The sequence below is a fragment of the Ictidomys tridecemlineatus genome, chromosome 15 (assembly GCF_052094955.1).
Source record: "Ictidomys tridecemlineatus isolate mIctTri1 chromosome 15, mIctTri1.hap1, whole genome shotgun sequence".
Taxonomy (NCBI): domain Eukaryota; kingdom Metazoa; phylum Chordata; class Mammalia; order Rodentia; family Sciuridae; genus Ictidomys; species Ictidomys tridecemlineatus.
This window is the reverse complement of record NC_135491.1, coordinates 35518080-35536940: the sequence shown is the minus strand read 5'-3', so window position 1 is coordinate 35536940 and position 18861 is coordinate 35518080. Positions and strand designations below refer to the sequence as shown.

At 59.6% G+C, this 18861-nt stretch overlaps 1 protein-coding gene across 1 annotated transcript in view; it reads right to left on the bottom strand.

Moving 5' to 3' along the window:
- Positions 1 to 4058: 4058 nt before the first annotated feature.
- Positions 4059 to 18861, bottom strand: part of Cpne2 (copine 2) — a 38255-nt gene continuing 23452 nt past the window's right edge. Inside the window, exons 10-16 of the mRNA XM_078032360.1 lie at positions 18750 to 18809; positions 17054 to 17187; positions 15340 to 15394; positions 12504 to 12555; positions 11238 to 11371; positions 6156 to 6392; positions 4059 to 4608 (exon numbers count right to left, since the gene is read on the bottom strand). Of these exons, the coding sequence (XP_077888486.1) occupies positions 4501 to 4608; positions 6156 to 6392; positions 11238 to 11371; positions 12504 to 12555; positions 15340 to 15394; positions 17054 to 17187; positions 18750 to 18809 (780 nt within the window). The 3' untranslated portion in view covers positions 4059 to 4500. The remainder of the gene's footprint in view (positions 4609 to 6155; positions 6393 to 11237; positions 11372 to 12503; positions 12556 to 15339; positions 15395 to 17053; positions 17188 to 18749; positions 18810 to 18861) is intronic.

Here is an 18861-nt window from a genome sequence, read left to right as displayed (position 1 = left end):
GCCACTAGCAAAGCAGGATCTGGGCTGACCAGTGGGAAGCAGCCTTGAGAAGCATACAGGGTAGAGCTTGAGGTTGCATCCCAAAGAAATAGAATGAGCAGGGATGGAAGGATGCACCGCCCAGACCTTGACTAGAGCACTGTCAGCTGTGGGTATTGGAGGGTCTGCCTCTGAATTCAACCACAGCTCAAAAATAATTCAGAGAAAGAATGTGTCTGTACTAAACATGTACAGACTTATTATTCCCTAAACAGTAGAGAATGACTTTAACATAGGCACTTACATCGTATTAGGTACTGTGAGTCACGTGGGGATGGTTTGGAGTGCAGGAGGCTGTGCGTGGGGTGTAGACAGATACTATGCCATTTAGAAGGTGCTTTGATATCTGAGAGGGACTCCTGAAACCCCACCAGCTGTACTCCTGCCTTCATAGTTGGGATTTTATAGCTAAGTAACAAGAGGTCAGAACAAAGCTCAGGGTGGGATTCTTTTTTAATTTTGTGGTGCTGGGGATCAAACCCAGGGCCTTGCAAATACTAGGCAAATGCTGTACCAACTGAGCTCCATCTCCCACCCTGGCCGGGTTTCCTTAAGCCTGCTTGATGTCCTGAGTGGCAGGCACCTGAGAACTCTCACACCACACAGGGAGAAGACTAGCCGCAGTGCTGCTGTCGGCTGCATCTGGGGAGGATCATCCAGCTCTCTCACCCATGCCTTTCCAGTCACTTTCTGCCAACCTTGGGAGGAAAGGAGCATGAATTCAAAACACCCAAATTTGGGTTCCAAGATCCAACAGAGACAAAACTAGCTGCCCCAATCCAGAGTAGGGCAGGGCTTCAGTTTTTATAAGTCGCATTCAAGGCTGGGCATCAGGCACGGGGTGACTTAGGCCAGTCCCATCCACTGTGTCACTTCACTCCCCGACTTCTGAGTTCTTCCTTTCCCACCCAAGAGACTTCACATTAGGTGCTTGGCGTGACTTGTGGCTCACAGTACTCAGTGAAAGGTGGGCACCCTCATTAGTACTTTTACCCTGGGCCTCCCTGCCTCTGGGCGGGGCAATCGGAGTGCTTGCGTTTTGCTCCTCACTTGCAGCTAGAAAGTGACATGATGAAGGGTCGGATTTGGTTGTCGGAGCTCCACGGCCAGCTTCAGCTGTATACTTCCCTCTTGGCTAAATGTTAATCGCTCAGGCACACCCGGTTCCTTGGCTCGAGTGTCCTAGTCGTGGGTATGTGGCTCAGCTGTCATCTCAGGCCCCTCCAGCAAAACAAGGAGAGCTCAGTGGCAGTGCACAGCCACTTGGACTTGAGTGTTTTCTTGATTCCCTGGCTCGCCCAGCCCTGTTACGCATGCCAGGATGGAATGCAAGTTCTGCTCGGTGGAAGGCTGGAATCTTGGCAACACTTTTGTAGTCACAGGCTGAACACAGAAGCAGTCTCACATTTATGCCTTAATGACACTGGCGAGGGCTGGCATCTTACTCCCTTACCTGCCAAAGCAACAGTTTGAGGGGACAGGGAGTCTTACAACCAAAACTGGCAGCAAGTGGTCCCAGCAGGGACAGCCCTCCACCTGAGCTTTATGCAGGCTGGTCCCTGTGAGTATTAGTCACGTCCATCATTAACCTCTGCAGGTTGCGTTTGCTTGGTGCATACTCGGGGCCTCCTGAGTATGCACCAGGCATTTTGAGGCATTTACGCATTATTTTAGTGGACATTAGTGTGTTTCATCCTGAAAAATGTCTTCTGAAGCAGTCCTCTGCATTTTTAGAGGAACCTAAAACCATGGTTGGCTGTATGGCTTGCTGACTAGCACCGCTCAGTGACAGAGCCAGAACGTTCCTTTGAGCCTGGGAGTCTGGCTTTCGGTGGTTTCAGTGGCGTTTCAGGGGTTGAGTCTTTCAGGTTGAGTTTCCATGTTCACCTGGAACAGCCTGGCGTCTGTGTGGAAGAGTGAGCAGTAGCACCAAGGCCTGGATTGTTTTCCCCCACTGGGGACTGAATCAGGGGCACTTTACTGCTAAGCTACATCCCCAGTCTTTCTGTTTTTTACTTTAAGACAGGGTGTTGGGCTGGGGTTGTGGCTCAGTGGTAGAGTGCTTGCCTAGCGTGTGTGAGGGACTGGGTTAGATTCTCGGTACCACATATAAATAAAATAAAGTCGTTGACAACTAATGTATATATATGTATATTTTTTTTTAAAGGGGTCTTGCTAAGTTGCTGAGGCTGGCCTCAAACTTGTGATCCTCCTACCTCAGCCTTCCAAATTGCTGGGATTACAGGTGTGTACCACCATGGCTGGCAAGGATTTAAAAAGAAAAATTCACCCTTGTCTAGGGTTTAGGCTTACCTTTCCTCTCTGAGCTGAAGCCATCAGGAGTATGGAGCTGCTTGACTTACCAGTGCAATCCCAGGCTAAGAATGGAGCAGACGGCAGAGAGGTCTGAGCCTGCCCCCACACGAGGCCTGGAAGCAGACACCGCACCCTGGTCTGTGAGAGCACGCGCACTGGGGATGGACTGGTGCCAGGCAGGGCCTCTGCCTTACCATTGCCCCGCAGACCTGCCTGGGGAGGCCCAAGTGAGGAGTGCAGAGGTCCCTGTGACAAGTGGCCACCCCAATATACCTATACGTCCATTGAGGGCTAACCAGGGAATGTAGGCCTAGGATCAGGTCGCTCTCCCAGAGAAGCCTCTGGTCATGGGACCTTGATTCTCAGGCTGGGGCAGTACGGACCTACCTGGATATGATGTCCACTAGCCTCACTGCTACTAAGCCAGAAGGGGAGTGAGCAGTCATGTGATGGTCTCAGTTAATACCCCGTCTTGCAGCTGGCCACACCAATGAACTAAAATGAGCCAGATGTGCTGGTTCTGGGATTCCACCCACTGCTGGCCTGGGAACCAACATGCTGGGCCTTCCTGAAGCACCGTCCATAAATCGGGCCTCCAGGTGTCCCTACAGTCATCTCGAGAAACAAAGATGTTCATAAAGAATGCTTCAGCAAATTCCTGGTGGCTACAGAATCCGCAGGACCATTGGAAGGTTGGGGTGAAGGTGTCTCTCCCATCCACTAGATAAGCTGGCTCTTAAACTTGCCGGGCATCTGCAGGTGTATCCTGCCTGGCGCTGCCCAGTTCTGGGAGAACAGGTGAGGATAGCAGAAGTCCCCGTTTCAGAGGAGCACAGTGACAAGTTCATTAGCAGCTTGAGCATAGCTGGCAGAGCCAAGGGGCAGCACTGGATGCAGGGGAACAGCCTGGGCATAGAGTCAGCCAGACTTGGACGTGCATTTGGCTCTGCCTCCGGGAGACCTGATGTACTCCTCTGCAGGCCTTTGCATCTCTGAAATGCTCGTAGGGGCTGTTGGAAGCATTCTGACAGCCAGGCAAAGTGCGCATAGCTAATGCCAGTGACTTGGGAGGCTGAGGCAGGAGGATTCATAGTTCACGGCCAGCCTCCGGAACTTAGACCGTCTCAAAATAAAAGGAACTGGGGCTGTAGTGGGAAAGTGCCCCTGAGTTCAGTCCCCAGTACCAAAGGAAAAAGTTCCAGAACAGCAGTTTACAGGGAGCTGGGGACATAGTGCTTAAGAGACACGTGAGCCTGGGTCAAAGGGGCCGCCAGGAGCTCTAGGGGAGGTGGAAGGGAGGAGGGCTGGGTTCCAGAGGCCAGGCCTGCGCCCAGAGACAGGGACACAGTAAAAACAGCAGGAACAGCTCTGCTGGGGGGGGGGGGAGACCAAAGAGGCTCTCAAACTGTAGACCACCAGGCCCGGGAGACAGCAGGAGCACTGGACAGTGTGTGGGCCCCAAGGAAGTGGGGGTAGGGCTGGTGAGGGGCTGGCTGGGCTCCAGCAGGGTCTCCCAGCCACGCAGTGCCACTCGACCAGTTTCTCAGGAGCTACCACTGTTGATGGGGTTCACGTCCCCCAGAGGCCATCACGCTGACTCCGCAGCCTTGCTGGCTGGGGAAAGGGACTTTCCTATCACATTTCATTTTCCAGTTGAGGGAGCCCATTGGGTCCCCGCAGAGGAAGGAGCTGATTGACACAGGGACATCTAAAACTCCTTTATTACCCTGAGCGTAACAAACAGAACACAGTCACAGTGTAAAAACAGCAGGCCACGACACAAAGTGCGCACCAGGGACACATTCCTTTCTGCAGCTAGTTACTTGGAAAAAGCCCAGTTATGATTGTAAAAATTTTATTCTCTTTAATAACAATAATAATTCCACTAAAATTATACAAAGTACATTCAATACTTAAGGGTGGCTGGGGGAGGGGAGAGGAAGCCTGTTTGGCCTGGAAGCATCATCTGTCGACTCCCACGAGGAAGCCCAGCTGGGCCCGGGAAGCTGGGGGCGGAGGTCCGGTTGTAAAAAATAAAAATGTGGATCCGTAAAAAAAGACCACCCACAAGGAAGCAGGGTGAGCGTGCACGTTCCTGGGGAGGGGCGGGCGGCCGGCATGGGCATGCTGCTGCTGGGCCTGGGCTCAGGCGGGCTCCGAGTTGGTGGGGGGCAGGTTTTTATGCTTGAAATACTGCACAACTTGCTGGGGCAGCTCTGCCAGCACAGCTTTGGCCAAAGTCTCTTTTGCTGCCTGCAGGGTGGAGGGCGGGGCAGGGAGGAGAGAATAGGATTAATGAGCAATTCCGGAGGGGCGCCATGCCCAGGAGCTGTGACCACAGGTGTCCATGGAGGACTGACAGGGCTGAGAGCCAGGGTGGTCTGAGGCCAGTATCCCTCATACCAGCCCACTTGATGTCACCATTAGCTGTGCCTGCCTTGATGTCAAGTATAACATTTTTTTTTTTTATACTGGGGATTGAACTCGGGGTCACTAGACCACTGAGCCACATCCTCAGCTCTATTCTGTATTTGATTTAGAGACAGGGTCTCATTGAGTTGCTCAGAGCCTCACTGTTACTGAGGCTGGCTTTGAATTCACGATCCTCCTGTCTCAGTCTCCAGAGCTGCTGGGATTAGAGATGTGAGGCTTGGGAGGCTAAGACAGGAGGATTGCAAATTCAAAGCCAGCCTTAGCAATAGCAAGACACTCAGCAACTCGGTGATACCCTGTCTCTAAATACAATGCAAAATAGGGCTGGGGATGTGGCTCAGTGGTTGAGTGCCCGAGTTCAAACTCTGGTACCAAAAAAAAGAAAAGTCTGACTCTTCCCGTGAGCACTGGAGGTGCCTGGAGTAACATTTCAGGACAGACATGCCTGTGGATGTCTGCAGGGGGAGAGCGGGGTGCACAGCCTCCCCATCTGGCCAGCTCGTCCTGAGCACCTCCCTGGCTGGTTCACTGCTGAAGGCCAGCCACAGGCCAGGCACAGGAAGGTGCTCAGGCACTGTCCTGCACAGGAGCTGGTGACAGATGTCCAGCATTCATCCTCAGGAAACTAATGCCCCAGAGGAAGGGACACCATCCCAGGCAAGTCCAGAGGACATGGGGCCAAGAAGTAAGGACCACGGGTCACATGGTGCTGAGGCTGGCTGCCAGGATCTGAGCCACAGCACCCAGAGACGCTCTCAGTGGAGGCAACGAGGCTCAGGAAGGTGAGGGCTTCCCAGGACCACAGAGTGAGCCTCTGGTCAAGTGAGGGCTGGGCCCAGGCAGGCCATGCAGGGTGGCATTGAGAGACTCTTCCTCTGGGGCTCTCCAGGGGCCCTGCTACTGACTCCAGCCTCCTTGTGGGTTGACCTGGGTTCACTCACTGCAGATAGGACCAGAGCCACCTCCAGAAACAAGGCAGGCTCCAGCCCCCCTTAGGATGGAAGGGCCTCTTCCATCTCTCCATGGGGCTGGCTGAGGTACGGTCAGCAGGAAGCCCCTCTCATCCTCTGGCCCCACGAGAATAACTCCCGTTCTCATCTAGTGCTCAGATGGAGGGCAGGTCCTTTGGGACACCCTTCCTGGAGCTCAGTCGGGACCAGGTGCCACTCTGTGTTCCACCAACTGGTGGGACAGTGCTGGCCTTGTCACAGCCTTGTCTGTAAGCACGGCCTGGGGCGAGGCCTGGCAGCGTGGCCCTGAGGAAGTCCAGGGAGCTGAGTGGGGAAGCGTGTAGACTTTCACCCTTGACAGTGCACAGTGGTCACCAGGGCCCTGGGGCCCCCCTCCAAACCTGGGCCCCCACTCACGTGGCGGAACTCCCGAAAGGGCACGAACTGCACGATGTCCCGGGCTGCCTCCTCGCCCGTGTGGGAGCGCAGCCTGCGGCTGTCCCCGTCCAGGAACTCCATGGCGGCAAAGTCAGCGTTGCCCACGCCCACGATGATGATGGACATGGGCAGCTTGGACGCCTGCACCACGGCGTGCCGGGTCTCCTCCATGTCGCTGATGACACCATCCGTGATGATGAGGAGGATGAAGTACTGCTGCAGGGAGGGGTCGGCGGGCTCAGCAAAGCCCTCGCCCTTCCCCCAGCTCCCCAAACCTTGCTACGCCTGGGCTTCCTGCAGAGGGGCAGCCAAGGACGTCCCCAGCACCTCCCCACCTCCCGGCCTGATGGGCTCCTCTGACCCCCATGCTGTCTCGGGCTCCCCTGTTCTGGTCTCTGAGAGCCGGAGTCAAGGCTGCTCTGCTAAACGGTGGGACTGAGGGCACCCGGCTTTATGCTGGGCCTCAAGTTTGCTCATCTGAAGGTCGGAGTTGCCCTTGAGGAGAGATCACGCCTGGCACACGGTGGCGCTCCCTCAGGGTCTTTCCTGACGGGTGCGGCTGGTGCAGGGAGGCTTATTTGGACTGGCAGACTTTGGGGCCTCCCCTCCTGTGCTCCTCGGGGGCAGCCGCACCTGCACCCCCTTCCTTCCCTACTCAGCAAGGTCCCAGAGGCTCTGCAGGGCTGGGCGAGGGCATCTGGGCAGCACTCCGGGAGTGTGGGATTCTGCTGGTGAACAACTAAGTGGCTTTGGGTCACATCCAGACTCGGTGTTGAAATCAGAACGGGCAGTGGCCTTTCCAGGTTGTGAACTGTGCCCAGGAGGCACCCCGTTCGGTGCTGGCGCCTACAGCACCCTCTGACAGCTCAACAGAGAGGCAGGGGCTCAGCTCTCAGGGGCGCTGTCCCCGTCCCACTCCCCGTTCCACGGTACAGCTCGATTCATTTTTACTGTTCTCCTCAATTTGTGGCCCATGATGCTGATCTTTCACATGCAGTGAGATATGTTTCTTACCATTTATCTCAGAAAAGAAAAACACTGAATAATTAATGTGGGTGATCCAAGGCAGAACACTGGCTGGACGGTGGGGAGGGTGAAGTTCAGGAAGGCGCGGGGTGATCCCACAGGTGGGCCCTGTTGCCACACTGGCCACAGCAACCCAGCTCTGGCCTCAGCACCCTCTGCCCCTCTCAAGGGAACTGTTTTCCCTACCCATAAAACAAGCAGGTAGCTCTTCTGGTCCTAACATTCTTCATTGGGGACTCCACCTTCTAGTCTGACTCTTTTGATTGCCAGAGAAAACTGGGGCCCATACTAGTCAAGGTCATGGAGCTAAGGATGGCAGAGCCACCCCAGGTCAGCACTGGGCCACCTTCTCATCCAGCCCAGCCCTCTAGGATGCTTTGTTCCTCTTTCTGTCCCCCAAGTACAGAAAGAGGAGGGAAGGAGCGGGGTGAGCGATGGGTTGCCATTCCCACCCCCTCTCCAGGCAGCTGTAGTCCAGCTCCAGCGCTGTGTCTTTAAGAGAACAATCCCTGGCTGGGGATACCTGTTGCCATGGAGATGGCAGCCTGAATCCCGAAGTGGAGGGCTGCTGCGCCAGCCCCTCCTCGCTGGCTTTGGTGGGGATGCGATGTGAACCCATCTAGACCCCATCTCCCCAGCTCACCATCGTTCCAGGTCCCTTCTTTTAGGTGACCCTTGAGTCCACTTTAATCCCATCACAAATAACTCAGGGCAATATTTCTGGGGCACCCAGGTTGGCAGGAGGGAGGGCACCAAGAGGCTTGGCCTCCTCGGCCTGTCATGGAGTGGGACTCGCTTCCGATCTACGTCCTGCTCAGACACCTGCCGACCCAGTGCAGTCAGGACTGTGCTGAGGGAGGCCGTCCCCTGGGCCTGCGGCCTTCCTGCAGGGAGGTGGGCGCACACAGGGCCTGGGGCCTGCAGGGCCAGGGGGACCAAGGGATGGGTGAGGAGCCCTGAACACAGTGACGGCTTGGCAGGTCCTCCCTGTCATCCTCCCATTGTGAGTTCTGTTTCAGAGCCGAGAAGTGCAGCTCGGGGGGCTGGGTGATGTGTTAAGGCCCGTCACCAGGTTCCCATCCAGAGCTGCTGGCTCCAAAGCTGGAGCTTCCCCAGGTGTCCTGCTCCACCACTTGCTGGCACCAGTGGCCTGTCACTGTAGGGCCGGCAGCTGAAACTTTCCTCTCACCCGCATCCTGGGGTTGGAGGACATGAATGGCCAGAGCAGCAGGGAGCAGGGCCCAGAACCCCGGTCCTGGGCGAGACCCTCACTCCTCAGTGCCAGTCTCCACAGTGTGTGTCTGGGCCTGGCGCTGGCAGACCGGGCTGGCTTTGGTGGTGAAGTGTACCAACAGGCCCTGGATCTGTCACCCAGTCTAGGCAGGGCCAGGGCTGTCCTGGAGCCTCAAAGATCCATCACAACCCCAGAGCTCACGGCCCACCCTCAAACCATATCTAAGGGAAGGTGGGAGGTGGCCGTGGAGGGACTCCAGCAGGAGCGTGGGAAGGGGCCACCTCAGGGTCAGTCACCTCCATACCCTCCTAGGTTAGTTCCCTCTGCCTGGCACGGTCCTCAGACACAGCTTCAAGACCCACCTGAGTGCCAAGCCCTCGGTCCCAGGCAGATGGGAGCCCTGCTTCCACCGCCAGCCATGGGCCCCCGGGTGGGGGGTTCTGCACACTCATCCCTCCCCTCACCCCAGGGCGTCTCCAGGGGCCCTGCACGCACTCCCCATCTCACGGGCCTGGGCCTTGTCTAGGTCTCAGAGACAGCAGTCAGCACCAGGCCAAACCCCTAAACCCGAACCCCCAGCCCATTTCCGGGATGAGTATGTGCTTCCTCCTGGGGGATCTTCTGAGCTCCAGGCTCTAAGCAGCAGTTCCCCTCATGCAGTTACACGTGATTTGAATTATACAAAACCAACTTGACCATGGAGTTCCACGCAGGGTCTGCAGAGACCTGCGCTTGCTCTCCAGCTCACACCGAGAAGCCGAGAAACCGGCAGCCCAGGGTCCTGGGATGGAAGTGCAGTCAGAGAATTCCCAGGCTCTTCCTGGCCCCTCCTCCACTGGGACACTAGATGCCCAGGCCACCAACCAGGACATGAACAACAAGGCCCAGGTCTTAAGAGCCAAAGCAGAGGGAGGGAGGCCGAGTCAGGCTAGGAGTCCCCGTGCCCCTTTCCCACCCGCCCAAACCTGCTTAAAACTCTCTGGTGGCTCCCCACTGCCCTCGGGAGAAAATCCAGGCTCCCTGGTGGCCCCCAGGCCCTGGGGGAGCTGGCCTTCCTTTACAGCCTCACCCCCCTCACTCAGCCCGCTGGCCCACACGCCTTCCATCAGTCACACCCACATACCACGCCCGGGCCTCTGCACATGCTGCCCCCTCTGCCTGGAAACCTGTCCTCTAGGGGGCTGACGCTCTCCTGCGCTCCCCAAGTCTCAGCTTGGATGACACGCTTCCGGGAAGACTTCCCCGAGCCCTCTGTCTGGGTTGGGCGCCATCTTCCTGATCCCGTCTTGCATTAGCACAGGCCAGGTAGCGCCGTGTCCCCGCTGCTCCCCCAGCCCAGGCCCTCACTCACGGGCAGACCTGGCTCTCCGTGGCCACCCCATGCTGCACAGAAGCACTGGGCAAGGAGCAGGAGTGAACGGGCGCCAGACCTGCTGGAGATGCCCCCACTCGGTTTCCCTGGCGTGGGTGTGCCCGTGTGGGCCTGTGCCTAGGGACAGGGAGGGCCACGCCGCACCATGGTTCCGCCAAACCAAAAAGCGGCTGAACAAAAGCACCAGACAACCCCCAAATTACTTCCCGTAGCTGTGGGCTCAACTGTGTGTGGCATCGCTGAAAGCTAGCCAGAGAGGTGTCCTCAGAAGATCTGGCCACCAGGCAAGCTCTGGGCCCAACAATGACATGCCATCTAGCCAAATCCTCAGGATGACTCTGGAGGGCAGGGCCCAAGGTACAGGAAGGAACGCTCAAGTTCACAGAGCTTAAGCTGCCACCCTGTCACACAGCCAGGTGGTGGGAGATGGCCAGGTCCGTGGGCCTCCAAGGCTGAGGCTGAAGCCTCCTTTGGCGCACCCTGTGAGCAGGGAAAACCTGAGGCAGGGGCGGGATGGCTGTGCCCACTTCTGGGCCTGACTGGGAGGGGCAGGTGGGGGCCCTGGCCCCGCTCTCACAGCCCAGATAGGCTGAGAGACCTATTCGAGGTGGCACAGTGAGGGTGGGTGACAGAGTTTGTCACCACAAGGGGAAGGAAGTCAGGAGGAAGCCAGGAACAACAAAAAGGATCGTGCTGCCTGGGGTCAGGACCAAGTGCGTGGACCTCGAGACCTCTGGTGACAGGAAAGGCCAAGTGCTCCTCCCCAGGGGGCCCTTAGCAGTTGTTGCTGGCCTTCCCTGGGGCCCCGACTTCCCTCCAAACCTGGGGTCCATCCAGGCAAGCACTGTGCTGGGCAGAGTGACCCTGGGTGACCCCAGGACTGGCATCAGGTCCTGCCAGAATGGCCCCTTGGAGTCTCCAGGCTTGGGACTCAGGGAGCCAGAGCCTGGAGGGTGGGGAGGAGCCAGGAGGGGACCAGATAAGCAGATGCCCAGGATGGCCATTCGCCATCTATTCCAGATGCCACACCGCAGCCTTGGCAGCCTCCGGTCAGGCCGCCAGGGCTCTGCCTCGTCACTGTCAGGAAGGGCCATGTGGTTCTGCAGCCCTCAGAGGAAAGCAGGCCTGGCTCTACTTGAACCGAGGTGGTCAAGGGTCAGTTCAGGGCCTTTGGGACCACCGTCTCCTAGTCACCATCTGTCCTGGGAGGACAAGCCCCTCCAGTGGGAAGGCATTGCCCCTGGATCACAGCTCTGCTTCCTGCTCAGCACAAGGGAAGCTGCTCTCTGGGATTCAGAGCCAAGGGCGGGTGGAGGCAGTCCCAAGGGCCAGGAAGTGCCAACCCCAGCCTGGTCTGCCCAGTGTCGCCAGGCACCTGGCCGCCAGCTGCCCCAGCCTGGCATGCACAGGCCGGGGGCGGCCTACTTACCGTGGCCGTCTGCTGCTGCGTCGCCTGGGCTGCAAACCTGGCCACGTGGTTGACGATGGGGGAGAAATTGGTGGGACCGTAGAAGCGGATGTGGGGCAGGCAGGCCGAGTACGCCTGGGCGATGCCATCCACGCCTGCTTCAGAGAGGGTCGGGTCAGCCGCCGCCCTGCCTGCAGCCGCTGCTCACGGGGCCCGTTCTGTTCTCACCCACAATGTCCCTGTGTGGCCAGTGTGGGCCCCTGAGACGCTCCTGAGGTCAGGGCCAGGGGTACAGAGCAAGGGTGGTGTCAGGCCGTGTTTGAATCCTGCTGTGGGGCTGGGCGAGCTGTCCACGCTGCCCGCGCCTGTGCCTGGCCTCTCAGTGGGACAGATAAGGTGAAGCCACCTGGAGGTCCATTCTGGACCCTGTTTAGCAGCTGCTCGAGGGAGCAGGGACAGGGCTGCCTGCATAGCCCTGCACACAGTAGGTGCTCTGGAAACAGCTGCTGATATCCCATCGCCCTGTGCTCTTGCCCAGGGCCTCTGACCAGGGATGCAGTGGGCCACCGTGAACCTGGACGAATGCCTCTGGAGACCCACCCCCAGGCCAGTCAGCCCCCAGCAGGAGCACAGGGCCACACTCCTGGCCAACGGATGCCCGTGGTTTCTGAGACAGAGCTGGTGACTAGATGGGTGGCCCTTCTGGGTACAAAGCTGGACTGGCTTTGGGGACACCCAGGGAGGGTAGATGCTCTGCCCGAACTGAATGCTAGGCCAGATCTCATGATGGTGAGGGCCGCCTCCTTCTCTCCAGTCCCTCTCTTCCTTTCATGGATTCCAGAACTGTCCCTGGGGAGCTCAGAACACCTCGCGGGCCGGGGTGGTGAGTGCAGACTCTGCCCTCGCTGACTCACCCGCGGCTCCACTTAGTCCTGGGGGCCTGAGAGCAGGCGGGGCCTCCCAGCAGGGCAGGAGGGAGGAGGAGGGAGAGCAGAGGTCAGCAGACCCCTCGTCCCCTCTGCTCTACACAGCTCCCTGCCACTGACCGTCCAGGGAAGTGAACCAAGGGGGCAAAAGCCCAGAGAGGTGCAGTGACCTCCCCAAGACCCCCAGCAGGAAAGGACAGCAGCAGGCCTGTGACTACCTGGCTCCAAACCAGTTCTTCCAGGCCTGACATCTCTAGCAACGTGATGGGGAAGGGATAGAAGAAAGGGCGGAGACTGGCTCCCTGCTGCCTCCCCCTGCCCACGGTGCGATGGCTGCGGCAGAGCAGGTGGGTTCACTCACCTGAGCAGAAGGGGTTGGTGGGGTTGAAGTTGATGGCGAACTCGTGGGAGACCTGCAAGGCAGAGTGCGCTGAGCAGGCCGGCCCGGCCCAGCTCCTCCAGGGTCAAGGCTACTGACCCTGCCCTCACATGAGCCTCTACCTCCACAGCAGGCCTGGCCCGCAGGGGCCACCCAGTCACTCCACAGGGACAGCTGAGACCTTCCACGTGACCCCAACCCCTTCTGAGGCCCAGGCTGCCTGTGCACCCACTCTGCTGAGTATCGCCGACCCCGAGTAGGACAGCGGTACCCCTGAGGGCAGTGGGGTGGAGGCACTCTGGGAATGCCCCTTCATCACCGCTGCCACCATGGGTGACATAATTAGAGTGCCACTTGAAGGCTTCTCTGAATGTCAGCAGTGAGCCAAGTGCTTGGGCTCCTGCCAGTGAGCCAACTGGGACTGGCCGACAAGTGCTCAGAGCGGCCCTGGGGACCAGGCAGCGTGACGGGGCTGGAGGAGGGTGGGGACTCCCAACTGGTGGTTCTCCCAGGGACTGGTCTGGTGTCTCTGCCACCAGTCCCAGTGCCCCCAGCCTGGGTGGACCATCAAAAGCTGATCTCACACACTCCAGAGCCAACCCCTGTGTTTGCTTAGACCATTGGGTCAGGTCCCAGACCCATTCTGTGCAAGAACTGCACATCTACTGTATGCCAGGGCTGGGACACCATGGGAGAGAACCCAGTGCCTCCCTGCCCTCCCCCAGGTAGCCTACTGGGTGCTGAGAGGAGAGCTGTCAGGCCAGGGCTCCCAGGGAGCAGAACCTCCAACTTAAGAAGCAGCAGAGGGAATCTGGGTGAGCTAAGGCCATGTGCAAAGGCCCTGAGGTAGGAAGGAAGGTTCACATGGCAGAGGCAAGGTAAGTTAGGAAAGAGAGAGGGGCCAAGACGGCCAGGCCTGGCAGCCAAGAGGGAGGCGTACCTGCCCTTTCCTAGCCCCATTCCAGTGTCTCTCTTGCCACTACCCGACACTGGCCTGGCTAAGCCCCAGCCTCCCTAGAGTCACCCCGTGACATTTCCAAGAAGGCTTTTGCTCAAGAAAACAGCTCATTCAGCCGAGTTCCCTGAAAGCTGGCTGTTGTCCTAGCAACAGGCTCGCGCTGGGCCTGGTGTGCAGCCTGCCCCGCCCCCCCCAGCAGCATCATGTGGGACCCACAGGGTCCCACCTCACATTGGGCAGGGCCAGCAAAGCCACCTCTCCTGCTCTGGCCCCCAGCCACTCCCTGAGGGTCTGGGTAAACACTGTCCTGGGGACAGAGGACAGGAAACAACAGCTCATTCTGGAAACAGGATGAGGCACACCAGGGCAGACAAGAGGGGGCACCGGCAGACAGATGCATGGACACAGGGGCCCTCTGCGCCTGCTCCCGAGAGGCTGCTCTTCTGGAGACAGTGGGTTCCGGGAATGTTCTGGAAGATCCATCTGCCCCCTTGGAACCCAGGCCCCTGTGGTGAGGTGACCTGGGGCAAAGTCACATCAAGGCTCTGAGCCTTGGGTGTCCCCGGTAAAAAGGGACAGTGTCTCACTGGGAGAGCCCTCCTCATTGGCTTTGCCCTCTGGCCACCAAACACCCTTGTCCCAGTCCCATGAGGCAGTGAGGACCTGCCCCGGCCACGCCCAGGGACTCTCTGTTCTCCTGCACTCTCTCCTGGCTCCCTCCCAGCCCTGCACCTGCTGCTCCCTGGCCAGCCCAGCGGCTGCACTCCTGGGCCTTGGTGCCCCGCCCCGCCAGGTGTCCCCACCAGGGTGACCCTCCTGCGGTCAGGGAAACAGCTTCCTCCAGCCTCCCCTCACCAGCCTGCAGGCACCTCAGAACCGCTGGCCACTGCCTCTTCTGTGACCAGACGGGGAGTGACAGGCTGGCGAGCCCCATCGGCTTTCGGTAAGAATTAAATGAAGCTGACACAGCTGGGCTGTGTCCAGAACATTCCAAGGCCTCGTTTTCTTCGAGTTCTAGAGTGAATACAGAGGCGCCTCCCACGGAGCTGCCCTCCTCATTATATTTTGAGGCAGGGTCTCACTAAGTGGCTGGCCTTGAACCTGTGACCCTCCTGCCTCAGCCTCCTAAGTAGCCGAGATGACTACTCCTGTCCTCAATGCCTCTGGGCCCTCCCGGCCTTCGCTGTCCTGAGTGTGCTCCCAGCCAGCACCCCTGTCCCCCTGCCCAGCACCCCTGTCCCCCTGCCCAGCACCCCTGTCCCCCTGCCCAGCACCACCCCCCTGCCCAGCACCCCTGTCCCCCTGCCCAGCACCCCACCCCCTGCCATTCCTGCCTCCTCTTGGCTTGGACTCGCCTCCTCAGGTGCCTTCCCACGCCCAAGCTGGCCTGGGGCCCTCCTCTGGGCACCCCCAGCCCGTGCTGCCCCATCTCAGCACCCATGACGCTGCCTGTCGTTAGGGTTCCCAGATGGAACACCGGAGCCCAGGGATGCAGGAATTTCAGACAGACAGGGAATGTTCTGGTCTAAGTGTGTCCCGCACAACGTCCAGCGCCTACTCACACCTAGAAAGACACTGTCGTTCTACAAAGCTCCTACGTAACTGGGTGTCCAGTGTTTATGTGCTGAACCTGGCCACCCCATTTCCCTACTGGACATGGGCTTCAGGAAGCAGAGGCCGCACGCACTGGCCCCCGTCATGGCCTCTATCAGCCTGAGGGTCAGGCCTGAGAAAGGCTCGTGGCCTGGGGTGATGTCTGCGAGGCAGGGCCACTGGTCCCCGCCCAGGGCTTCCCAAGCAGACCCCAGAGAGGCCCACGGCCCCACCTGGGCCAGGGGACGCCAGGCCAGCTTCACTCACCTTCCAGTCTGGGGGCAGCTGGGCTCCGAATCCCAGAGCCGGGAACATCTTGTCACTAATCAGAGAGAGGAGAGGACAGCACTGAGGACACGGGAGAGGACAGCAGCTCTGCCCACCAGCCCTCCCTGGACCCCCGACCCAGGGTGCCACCCTGCCCTCCCTTCTCCAGGGGTGGAGAGCTGCACCGCCACCCCCAGCCGCCACCATGAGCAGGTGGCCTCGGCTTTCTGGGCTGTGCCTGTGGCCGACGCGCCCACAACAGCACGTCCAACCCTGGAGCCCAGGTGCAGCTTCTAGGTCCTCGAGCCAAGACCCCAGGAGCCACAGAGCCGACGCCATGTGGGGGCGGAACATGCTGGCCCCGGTCCTGCCCTGCTCACGGCTGGGGAAGAGGCTCCCCAAACCAGAGCCCTGACGGGCCACTCCGGGCCTTTCGTCACTTACCTGTCCCTCATCAGACACACCGAGCGCTTTCTCCTGCCAGTGTCAGGGTGCTGTGCCCCCCGCTGAGTCACCTTCCCCCGTCTATTCCCCCAGCCGACGCCTACTCAGCCTTCAAGGCCCAATTAAACGGTCCCCTCTCTGTGGGCTCCCCTGACCCCCCACATGCCTGTCCCTTGTGCTCCCAGAGCTTCTGCCCCGCAGGGTGACCTAGACTCAGAATACAGGGACTTCTCTCTTCCTCTTCTGAACTCCCTGGGGCAGGGGCGCGGCTCACTGGGCCATTCAGTGGACATATTAGGGTCCTCCAGTTGCCTTGTGGAGCGGGGGGGCTGGGACAGAAGCAGGGACAGAGAGGGGACCACTGAAACAAGCCAGGCAGGAGGCAAAGGGCTCAACCCCAGGTCCAGAGCTCGCGGGGCCCTGTCAAGTCTGAATGCCCGGGAGGCGGCTGGAGGAGAGGCTGAGTGGTCAGGTGACTGCTGGTGCCCACCTGGCCATGCAGGCGGGGCTTCACCTCCCTGGCTCTGCGTGCTGCACCTCTCTTCATGTGGCCTGGAGTCACAGCCACCCCTCAGGCCCTGAACCCCTGGTCTCGGGTGCTCTCTCTCGGAGGCCAAGTGCCTGGGGATTCCTGAGCCGATGACCCCTGCTCCTCCCTCCGCTGCTTCCAGGGAGCCAGCCTCCTGGCCTCCTGGCCACTCTGTGACCTGGAGCTCCCAGTCAGTACCACCGGTGACAATGATGGCCCTCCTGTTGGTGGCCACACCTGCCAAACCCGCCACACAGCATTCCTTTGCTGACTTTCTACTGGGGACCCAGAGGTCCCCATGGAGCATGACGGTGGGAAGAGGGCCCACATGTGCCAGCTGCCCTGCGGGAGCTTCCAGCAGGAACGAGCCCGTGGGGCCAGCAGGTGTCAGGCCCAGGACTGGGAACGGCCGGATCCAGTGGCCCTGAGCATGGGCATTTGGACAGAGCCTCAGCTCAGCCCTGACGGAGAGGCTGCGGCAGTGGGGACAAGTTCATGTCCATTCCAACTCGTTTCCTGACTGGCCCTGGGTGCTGGGTGCAGGAGGTTCCCAGCAGGTGAGAGCGCGAGATCGGCCATCGGTTAGCAATGTCTGCCCAGGTTCAGGAAGGGAGTACCCACGGCGTGCCCTGCACTGGGCATTCCTGGCCCTGCCGACCTCTGGTCCCTCCTGGTGTGGGAGCTGAGTTTCCCAGGTGGCTGGAAGCCCAGCTGGCCTTCAGAGGCCCTCTCCAAGCTCACCTGTCATAGTCCTGAATGATCTGCCCCACTGCCCAGATGGCCGACAGGTACTCGTTGGTGCCCAGAGGGTTGATATAGTGCAAAGAAGAGGGGTCCAGGGGGTTCCCATTGGAGGCTGTGAAGTCTATCCCAACCTGCAGAGTTGGAAGGAAGGCTACCCAGTGTGACCGCTGACCCCAGCTCCCCTTCCCACCCCAGGGAGTAGCAGAGGCTGATGGGACATGGACAGCCACTCCTGTCCCTGCCCTGCTCCCCCATAAAGTGGTCTGAAACCGAGAACTGGGTGATGGTATCACTGCTCTTCTCTAATGCCATCCAAGGCTCCCTATTGCCCAAGCATAAAGTCCACTGCCCAGATGTGAAACAGGTTAACTCACCCCCCAGACTTCTGTCCCTCCTCACTGTCCCTCCTGCCACTCAAAGGCCAGCCTGACTCCCAATCCAGGCCACTCTGCCTTGCCCCCCAGATGACCAAGGGGCCCAGGCCTGGGGCTGCCGTGCAGGGCAGTAGCTGTCTCCACAGTCAGCTGGGTGCACCCTGGTCCTGGGCTGGGAGCCCCACACAGGGAAGGTGCTCAGTGGGAACTTGGGGCTGAGGGTGGACAGGAACTGGGGCTCTCACTGCCCTCTCAGCCTCCAGGAGACCCCAGCCCAGCCCCTGGAGGGATAGAGGACAGTGGTCAAGAACAGCCCTGGCCCAGCCAGGAAGGAGAGCAGGAAGCCGGGAGGGGACCCCTGGGATCTCAGCCACCGTGTGGAGAGAAGGGCCGTGGCCACCTGCACCCTCTCCCTGTGGGGGCTCAGCTCCCTGAGGCCAGGGTGACTGTCTTAGCCCTCGAGGGACCCCTGCAGTGGCACAGCCAAGAGCCTGGCATGAAGGAGGTGCTCAGCAGACATTTGTCAAGTGAACCCACCCACCCAGGAGGGCAGGGAGGAGGCCTGGCCTCTCTGCAGAGGACAGGGCAGAGAAGGCTGGTGGAGTTTGGGGCCAGCAAGGCCGGTTCCCTAACTTCAAGCAATCCCCATGCCCTCCAGCCACTGGCTCTAGAGTGGTGGGGGACAGGGGGGGGCAGCAGGAGGTGGGCAGAGCCTGGTGCCCAGCAGGTCCCCACTGTGGGCCTCGGCTGGGGAGCATGAGCCAAGCTGCTCGTCCCAGAGTCTGTGGGGCGTGACCCAGGCCTGGCAGAGTGGCACTTCACTGTGTGGACAAACATGCTGCGACTGGAAGGGACACACGTCCCATGTGCCTGTGATGGCAGGTGGCACAAACAGGACAAGGGAAAAACGCCCAAGATAACTTCAGAGAGGACAAGAGCCCTGGAGAAGATAAGCCAGGGAGGTGTGACGAGGAAGAGGGTGCCTCCCAGGGGAGGTGGCAGCGCAGAGGCCTGGAAGAGCAGAGCTCGGTGTCTGGGGACAGACAGGAAGAGTGGCTGCAGAGGGGGAAGGGCAGCGAGGGGAGGCTCCGTGGCCCATGGGGAGGGACTGATTTCTCTTCTCTCAGCTGTGCCCTGCGCTAAGCCCCAATTCAGCCCCTACACCAGGTAAACCACCTGTGCCCTCCCTACTGGGGCCAGTCCCACCTCTTACCCCAGGGAAGTCCTTCCTGAAGTTTATCCAAGTCCCTTCTGCTGCAGTAAACCCTCAGGGAAGACCACCACTGGGGCAGGGTGCGGGGAGGAGTCGGGAGCCTTACCGTGAACATGAGCTGGCAGCCCCCCAGGATGTAGTCCAGGAAGGAATAGTCTCGGTGTATCTGGAAGGATCAGGGGAGTCAGTGGGTCCCCAGGATCTAGACGTGAACGCCT